We start from the raw sequence: 10,098 nt of genomic DNA, 5'->3' as shown, positions 1-10,098 counted from the left end.
AAATCGGTGCGTCAACTTGCAGACGTAGGCGGCCACGACTTTGATAAAACAGACAAGTCAGCATACTGTCCCGAATAGAACATTATCGATACTATGATTAGGTGGGCGCGATAAATGTTATCTAACTTGAGTTGTTGTGAAAGCCATGAAAAAAAAAATGATGAAAAGAAAGTCTTCGTTATAACGAGATACCTTTTTCATAGCCTCATCGCTCACAAGATATAAAAGCGCTGTAGAAGAGATATTTTCATGAATTTTTGAGATATAAATGCGATTGGCGAATAAGCCCTTTGCCACTCCGCAGTGATGCTGTTTATCTTATTTATCGTCGAGTCGTAAGCCAATATGGAAGGCTGAAAGGAATACGTTTTTCGTTTCAAGCACGCAAAGAAGTTTTTTGACTTTACGAACAGACAAAATGAAATTTTGAGCATCGTGCGTGCAAAATAAAGCGAAAGCATGATATGTATTGTATAATACATAATTATATTATAGAGTTTTTGATTGCAGCGGGTGGGTTTGGATCAATTCGAGATTGATTAATCCGGAAGTGTCATGAACTCGTCGAGTTAGGAACCAAAACTAGAACATGTGACGTCATTAATCAACCTCAGATTGATTCTCAAGCCCATTGCAATTGAAAATGCGTATTAGTTTACTGAAGAATGGCGGAACCAATCAAAATTGAAGACGTTATTTCGTGACTCTTATCTTAAAGACTCTTATCTCTAGCTAGAAAATATATTTGTTTTTTTTCTATTGTGTATACTTCAATATTCGCAGAGCGTACGATCGACGATTTTTATTTTTACGCCTCGTTACGAACATTCATGATGTTCTCGTTACGCCAAGCACCGCCGGCACGTGTCGAGAACTCCATGTGGGTTGCCGCGATCGCAACCGAAATCAGTCCGGGTTCAATATCCTACTTTTACCTGCCAGCACCATTTACATAAAGGCAACCGATTACATCGTACAGATCTTCCGTTTTTATTATTCTACGTGAACTCTTAACCTTTTAACTTTGTATTCAGAAATACATTATACAATACAGCGCAGCATCTTTTGTCGGACTTTTGTCCGACAATCTTGCAACAATGTAGATATCAATCGCGATATCGCAGAAACACACGCGTATATTTAGTTACTCAGTTTTAAAAAGTATAAATCGTTTTAATTGTGATATTTATTAGGAAAGAAATATAAAATAAATACAATATAATATAATATACGTTAAAACATATGAAATATATACAGGGTGTTTCCAAATTAAATGGCAAAACTTCGGGAGCGTGTAGAGGAGTAAAAAACTAAGAAAAAAAGTCCTATAGACATATGCTCGTTTTTGCTCCGTTTCAGAGAAATCGAAAAAAAATGTTTACATTTCTTGCCATATCTAGCACCGACATATTTGATTACATTTTCCACTTTCTGTTATGAATTTGTCAGTCGCTCTTTGAAAGCCTTTAACAGTAGATGAATTTTGTCTTTTGCAATATGCCGCGTACGTATTCTAATAGTGAATATGCTGATATGGTTTTTGTATACGGTTTCTGCAACGGTAATGCTTTAAAGGCGGTGCGAGAATATGCACGACGATTTCCAAACAGAAGAGTGCCAAACCGAAGAGTGTTTATGTTGACATTTAATAGATTGCGAGAGACTGGAACATTTTCAATTCGACAAGAAAACAACCGATTTCAAGCAGCGTTACGAAGAGATTTGCAGGCAGGGAATCGTATTTTACAACATTTTGACAATCATCCTGAGACCAGCGTTCGGAATGCGTCGGCTGTATTGGGAGTGTCACCACAAACAATTTGGCGAACTGTAAAAGGAGATAATCGCTATCCCTACCACATTCAAAAAGTGCAAAATTTATTACCTCAAGATCATTGGAACAGATTGAACTTTTGTAACTGGTACCTTCAGACATGCCACAATGATATTTTATTTCCATCTAAAATAATGTGGTCAGATGAGGCAACATTTACCAGAGGTGGAATAATTAATCAAAGGAATTATGGGCTCATCAAAATCCCAGGTCTGTTAGAGAATACAAATTTCAGCAAGAGTTTTCTGTTAATGTCTGGCTTGGAATTTGGAACGACGTTTTAGTGGGACCGTTTTTTTTACCTGCAAGATTAAATGGGGACCGTTTTCTAAATTTCTTGGAGAATGAATTTTCTGACTATTTAGAAAACATCCCATTACAACAACGTACTGAAATGTGGTTTCAATTAGATGGATGCCCTGCTCATTACAGCAGAGTCGCTAGAACCTGGTTAGATAGAAAATTCCCACAACGATGGATTGGACGTGGAGGAGCAGTACATTGGGCAACTCGTTCGCCCGACTTAACGCCATTAGATTTCTATGCATGGGGTACTCTGAAGCAAGAAGTTTATTCTTCGCCTATTCAATCAGAGCAACATTTGAGAAATCGTATCGTAGCTGCAGCGAACAGAATATCGCAAGAACAGTGCCTGGCTGCTACAAGAGCCGTGTTTGACAGATGCAATGCTTGTATTGCTGCAAGAGGTGCACATTTCGAACAAAATCTTCATTAAAAAGTTTATAAATAAAATAATTAAAATAATAAATTAAATATATTTTTTTCTTTTTTCGTGATTTCCTGCGAAACAAAGCAAAAAGGAGCATATGTCTATAGGACTTTTTTTCTTAGTTTTTTACTCCTCTACACGCTCCCGAAGTTTTGCCATTTAATTTGGAAACACCCTGTATTTGATGTTTAATGTATAATATAAATATATTTTTTTTAATATGTAAAATATGTAATTTAATATAATCTCTTATAAAAATATGTAACATTATATATTTGAATAGTCCATTTGTAAAAGTATATCTTAATTTGAAATGTTTTTTTTTACGAGACCGAAAAAATTTGTATAATTTTTCTCACTTAAGCTTAATAAGAGCTTTTTTTCTAATTAAGAAAACTCATTGTTTTAGTTAACATAACGTGTATAATATTACCTGAAAGATACAATTTCTCTTTGTTAAAATATAATGCATTTGATTGTTTTTGCAATTAAAAGAAAAGATTTAGCTGATTTTGAAATTGAAGTGTTGATGCAAAAACAGTTAAATCTTAGAGTAGGTTATTTAATCAAATAGAATTTTTATGATTTTAAAGCATTTCTATCGTTCTATTAATAAAAAAAATTCACATTATCACGTTTAGTTATTTTTGAAAAAATAGAGTATTTTTTTTATGTTTGTGTCATATTCAAATGAAAATAAAATATTAAGCACAGAGGGAAAATTGGTAAAACAAGTTTCATAAAAAAAATAATAAAAATAAAATTACCAAACGTAGGTTAATGAAAGAGTACAAAATAAGAATTTAACTTTCTTTGCAACTTCACTCACTTTTCTCCTTTGATTTTATAAAGTTACCTATTTATAAGCTCATTTTATGTATCAGATTATTACATACGTTATACTTCTATTTCAAACATTTAAGAAATTTATTATATATATATATATAAAATATATAAAATTTCATGTATAATGTAATATATTATATTTTACTCTTTCATGTAATTACATATATGTGAAATAAAATATTTATTCTTATACAATTATTAAAATACAACAATTAAAATAAATAAAACACAAAAATTAAAATAATAATTTTTTTAATGTAAGCAGTTTTAAATATATAAATCACACGATGTTATATAGATACGTGTTAATTAAGTGACGCTTGAGAGTGTCACCATTAGAATCGAGAAAGTTGAAGAATTGCACGGGTCGGGTGGCATGGGACAAGCGAGTCACCGGCGCGTGACCGTGCATGACGCAATTTAGAGTCACAAGAGGGTCACGGGAGAAGATGGTGTCAGTAACCGATGGTGCGCGCGGGCGATTCGTTCGGCGGCACAATCTGAACCGCGCCGACATAGTTAATTAATTAATCGCGCCTGATGATCTCGTGACGCGCGTTCGTAACGCGTGTGGGACCACTCGCTTCTCGTTCTCTCTCCGAGGTATGCTCGGTAAAAGGGCGCCACCAGTCGGGTAACCGTTGGGTTCACAGTGTGAGCCTTTTCGGTGCCGACCACGGCGTGGGTGGGCCCAAAAGCGGTAGGCTGGGCCTGCCGGTCTCGAATGCACTGCAATCCGGTTTTTGTAACGCAGCTGACGTCGACGGTGAAGGAATTTCCGAGGGAATTTCTACGAGGTTCCAGATCGCACTAATTCAATTTTCACATTGTTCGGATTTTTGGGAAATCTGGAGAAATCTTTGCCGTTGGAAAATATCCTTGAACTTTTCGAAAAAATAAACTTCTTGAAACTACTTATATTAAAAGATTACACTGCGCGACGTTTTAAGACTTTTATTCAAACAACAGAAACCACGTCCTACAGTGTTATTAATTATTATATTATAATGATAAATTTATTATTATATTATATGAAAAAGCAAAATATACATCATATTATGTTGTATTATACATAAAATTTTATGTATTTATGTATCTGTAAAAGTGTTAAAATCAAAGAGTAGCCGCTTACGAGGATTTCCTTCTGTATTCGGATAACCACAGATGATAAATCGTTAATTATTGGAAATATTTTTCATGTATGTTTTTATTTTATCTGCGCGATACATTGCATTATACATTATTCGAAAACACGTGGTGCGTTCATGCGTTAAATTATTCAAGTCAGAGTACAGTTTTCCGTCGAAATGCGCGTTGCAAATGGACGGTCAAGCAATCTGGTCACTGAATGCAATCGTCGAATCGTCGGTGGTCTCTTTCCCGCGATTGCACGATCGCGAATCCGCACGTGTCGCAGCAAATTGCCAAATCGTCCGCGTTATTTCGTGCCCAATGAAGTCGGAAATGATCGAGCGGTCGGGTGTGAGTTTTAGCGGCTGCCGAGGGTCCAGTTGTGAATAAGCGTCGTTCGGTGGCAAACAGATGGAAAAACGCTGAAGTGATGCATCGAAATTATTGGACGGAGTTATAGTAAACCGAGTGATGAAATCATATCTTCCGTGCGAATTGCGTGCATGCATTCTGCACGTTTTTTTTTATTTTCCGATTGTGCCTGTGTCAAAAAGTACAAAATAAGTTCGAGTCTCATCGGATTTACGTTACTTCGCTCGCAACACTACAAATCAAAGTGTATAAAAAGTTTTTTTTCTACAATTCTTAAGCTCGGTTTTTTATTTTCTTAACTTAGACTTAATCTCACTTAACTTAATTGATAATAGAAAAATTGTGATTTTCCAGATATAATTAATACTAAATAAATAATTGATAATTATTCAAATTTTATCATCATTTTTAATTATTTATTCTGTTATTATTAAAAAATCTTTATAATTAATATATCATAACAACTAATAATTTTACAATGGCAACTTTATTGTACGATTTTTCATTTTCTGGTTTTAACTAAAAAGTGACTTCAACATATGTATATAATTTATTTTTTCGTGAACAAATGACACTACACGTTTATTAAATATGTAAATCCATTTTTGTATGTAGTACAATGTGTTATTTTTACACGGAAAATTAATTACATACATACAGGGTTGGCAAGTAACGCGTTACTGTTACAAGTTATTTTTTTCGGTAACGAATGAGTAACGACGTTACATTTTTTTCTGAGTAACGTTTATTGTAACGCAGTTACATTTTTGAGATAATGGTAATGATTTCACTAGTTACTTTATTTCTAGTCACGTAGAAGTTTTAATCGTAGCTAGACCGTATTATATATGTATATACAGATATATACGAGTATATATAATATATTTCTTAGTTTTTGAGCTTTATTCTTCTACTAAAAGATAGAATTCTGACTTCTCTTCAGAATATTTATCGCAAAAATCTGTATAGGATAGCGTTTTTCATTGATATAATTAGTATGCACTCAGTGCACTTTAAAGACGTTGTACATAAATCGACGTAAAGATGTGTTTAATAAAAATATAGAACCGAGTAAAAAAAAATCGTGAAATCCTCTTTTGTTATACTATTTGATAAAATATACTTTAGGCATTTTATCAATTGAGATCAATCTCATTTTTACGTTTAGATTAGAGCAGAATACAACGGATTTAATGTGCACTGCGTTCTGCCAATTAGAAACGCTATATTTTATTGGTATCAAGAAAAAAAAGTAACGAAAAAGTGTGTAACGACTCGTTACATTTGACTGACGGTAACGCTAACGAGTTACTTTTTAGGAAAAAGAACGGTAACGATAACAAGTTATTTTTATGAGGTAACGTTGCCAACTCTGCGTACATATATTGAAATCATTTTGCACACACTTTGATTTGCAGCGAATAGGCATGGGGAAACGAAAGCTTTTACTTCCTGTTGTTCCCGGAACAACGCGAGAGGCAGCGAAAGGTGCACTTTCGTGCGATTTTACTGCCGCGAATGGATGTAGATAAATAAAGATAGATATATAGGGCAGTATTGTATCACGTGATAATAAAAGTTAGAAAATATCGATATTTGAAAACTCGGCAGCAAAATATCGGGATTATTCTAGGCTCTGAAGATCTTTTTTTGGAGGGCGAATTTTGATACGTACGGCGTAAAATGGTCGCCAATATATCGATTCGCGAAGGGGTGGCTCGAACCGAAAATGATCCGCGGCGGTTGACTTCGACGATTTTTTTTTTACGAGCACAGTGTAGAAAATGCGAGGTGCTTTTCAGAGCGTTATACGAGCACGTTCCCTTTCAATGTACGATGCGACACGCGTATCCGTTATTATCGGATGACAGTAATTTACGAGAACGTAAAAGGATTCAGCCATGGGCCGTGGAGTATACATACCTATTAGCGCTTCGATATTTTCCCCGAGAAACAAAGACCGTTTCCGCTCTCGATTTACACGCGAGCTAGGCAGCTCGTTATCGCGACAATACCGCGACGAACTTGCAATTGCCGCGATCTAGCTTTGCTGTAACACGGTGAAGGGCATCGATTCTGCGATGGATTAACGCCCGTTTCCATCACTGTGGATTAACTTTAATCTCATGTCAGTTCAACTTACTCTTCATCCTCTTTTAATTCTTAAGTCCGGTTTTTTATTTTCTTAACTTGTGGTTTAGACTTAATCTCACTTGATGATAGTATAAGAATTGTGTATGATGTGGTCAATTTCTTACGGCTTAAGACTTAAAGCTTAGGTAACGGTTTATTGTAGAAAACTTATTAAGGGGACCCTAAAGGAAAGCTCAAACTCCTACAGAATCACTAAATGTTTTTCCAGCGCATCGACATGTCTTTATATACTTTATATATCACACTAATATCTCACGCAACCTATGATACAGTCGCACATTCGTGACTTGACAGTTTGAAACGCCATGTTACATTAAGAAATGGTAAAAAATATATCAATTTCGAAATTTTTGGTTGTTCTCGGCATAAACTCTACCTCACAAACACATATTAATGCGTATACTTTAATCCTGGAAAAGGATTTTTGAGAGAGAGAATCTGTGAAAGAGGAAAAAAGTATTTGTTATACAAAAAATATATGATTTAGTCGGTAATACAGGCGGCTTTAGGATCCTCTTAAAGTCACCCACTACAATTTAAAACCATCAGTTTAATGATTAATCATAGTTAGAAAAACAAAATTTTTATCGAAGCTGATGTCGTTTATGACGCGATAATCATGCATATTGTTACCTGAAGCGAAATAGACGAGAAAACTCGTTAGTTTCAGGAGGACATATGTCATATATAGCTCAAACAGAATTTATCAAACGCGCTCCTTCGAGCGGATTAATCGCGTCACGATCGATTCCACGATCTTCTGGGAAACTCGTTACAGGCGAATGTGACTGACTATTCCCGTGTTTTATGAATTTATTAAAGCTGGCGCTTACGTTTACGTAACTAGTGACGCACTTTAGACGGTTCAATCCGTCTCTGTGCAAATTGCTGTCCACCGACGGTGCCTGACGCTGCGAATTATACTCCCATTCGTCAAAACGTCAAACGTCGGAATATTTTAATAACTAGTTCGGCTTTGCACGGTTTATGCGTCGGGGATCAAAGGGAATACTTTTTCTTTTGCACTCATCGACTGAATTCCGTTTAATATTCGCAAAATCCTATATAGAGGTACCAACCGGCCTCCATTAACTTCGAGTGATTGTTCACGGTGACAGCGCAATTTTACACGCGAAAAATTTCCAATCTTTTGCTCCGATTAGCGATCTCTTCTGATTCCGCGTTGCACGTTGTATAAACGCGTGCTTCGTTACAACAAACATAACGAGATTAAATATTATTTTAACAATATTTTTATTGCACGTCCAAAGTGCATGGATTATACCAAGCGTGATATTTGAAAACGTTTCGAAAAATTTTCGCTTTTATTATTATACACGGAAAAAAATGTTTCTGGTTTACAGCTAATTTTGATTAACTGAAATTGCATTAGCTACTATAGCTATGAATTTACTAATACTTACAAAGGATTTGCTGCTGTAGCTAATATAAGGATGTGATAGCAAAATATGCATGTCTGTTACAGATTTATTTAGCAATATGAAGTTAGTTGTCACAGTTATCGGATATATCCGTGTAAAAAAAAATTGTCTATCGCAGTTAAATATGGTTTGTTGAAACTGTACTTGCTACCAAATTGTCTGTTACACAGAAAACGTTTGCTGCAATGATCAATACATCGACATAATAGCAAAATGCTTGTCTGTTACAATGATAATATTTAGGCCTCACAGCTAATGGAAATTAGACCTCGCAGATATGACGTTAGGTGTCCATATAATGCTACTGAATTTAGCTGCCATACCTAATTTTTAGCTGTGGCAGCTAATCTTTTTTTTCCGTGTAACAGAGGATTCCTCTATTCTGATTTTAATAGCGGAAATATTGGCCATAATTATAATAGAAAATTATTTTGAAAATTTGCACCAATTTAGGTGAGTGCATTTCGTGATTCATCATTCAACCGGGCGGCTCCGCGGAAATTTCGCCGTGTCCTCTCGACCGTGTTGGCACAGTGCTTCGTCCCCGCTAAAGTAAGGGCTTTTCGAAAGAGTCGGATTACATTTGCACGATTCGAACGGCGAACCGTACTTTCACTCGATCGCCTGTACCCCGTCGGCACGGCGAGCCCTCGCCGCCGCAAACGCGAAGAGGAGAACGTCAGGGACGCGGAGCGGCGCGACGCGAGAAGGGAGGAGAGACTCCGGGCAGAAGGAGAAACGCGAGAAGAGGAAGCACACACGCACGCGTACGTATACATACGAAGAAACGAACGAAACGAAGCGAGTGAGCGCTCGCGAGTCCGGGGAGAGGTTTAGTGACCTCGGCGTGTCGTCGTCGTCCTAAAGAGAAGCAGAAGGAGTAGGACGACGACGACGACGAGCACGAGCACGAGTACGAGCACGAGCACGAGCACGGGCACGAGTACGGGCACGGGCGCAAGCACGACGACGCCGAGGCGCAACGAGACGACGAGGAGTGGCCGAGAAGAAGAAGAGCAAATTGGTGCTCCCGGTAGCAGGGGCCCATGAGCACCGTGGAGGAAACATTGCGCAACGTGTCGAGGCGCAGCAGACACGGCACGCGCGGCAGCGGCAGCTCGACCCGCGCCGATTGGTCCGCGTCGGTCGTACGGGGCCCGGCCCAGCCGACCCCCGTTGCTGCGCCGGCCGCCACGTCCACCGCCTTCGCCAGGCCCCAAGATATCACGGGCCCGACCAGACGCCAGTCCTCGCGCGATAGCGTCGACTCCGCCGGCCAGCACACCCCACCTGATCACGCGGACCTTCTCTTCAAGGTCCTACCTTGCCCCCTGATACCTCTTTTCTTATTGCTCGCTCATCTTATGACGACGATACGCGTTGGCATTTGTTGTTTTTCTTATTTCTTCCTCGCTTGCCAAGCGCGAGGAACGCAGTTCTTCGGACGTAATCGCTTCTTCCGCGTGAAACGCGCAATCTTATTTATTTTTATTTTGTTCTATTTATTATTTTTATTTATTATTTTAATTTAATTAATTCAATTAAATTTTCTTTACTTTCTCTCTCTCTCTCTCTCTCTCTCTCTCTCT

General features: G+C 37.5%; 1 protein-coding gene across 7 annotated transcripts in view; it reads left to right on the top strand.

Annotated features, from left to right (window-relative positions):
• The window catches only part of LOC108722033 (ras-related protein Rab-37), a 107,079-nt gene that overhangs the window by 77,513 nt on the left and 19,468 nt on the right, over positions 1–10,098 (top strand). For 4 of the 7 annotated variants that reach the window (XM_018446954.1, XM_018446947.1, XM_018446962.1 and 1 more), the window contains exon 2: positions 8,963–9,825. The exons of 2 other annotated variants lie outside the window; for them this stretch is intronic. In XM_018446954.1, coding sequence (XP_018302456.1) covers positions 9,556–9,825 — 270 coding nt within the window. In that variant the 5' untranslated portion in view covers positions 8,963–9,555. Of the gene's footprint in view, positions 1–5,104; positions 5,160–8,962; positions 9,826–10,098 lie in introns of those variants that run through there. One more of the 7 variants, XM_018446975.1, reaches the window with a different exon arrangement.

This window comes from Mycetomoellerius zeteki, unplaced genomic scaffold (assembly GCF_001594055.1).
Source record: "Mycetomoellerius zeteki isolate Tzet28-1 unplaced genomic scaffold, Tzet1.0 scaffold105, whole genome shotgun sequence".
In the NCBI taxonomy this organism is placed as follows: domain Eukaryota; kingdom Metazoa; phylum Arthropoda; class Insecta; order Hymenoptera; family Formicidae; genus Mycetomoellerius; species Mycetomoellerius zeteki.
Note: the sequence above shows the minus strand (reverse complement) of the source record. Positions and strands in the feature narration are given on the sequence as shown.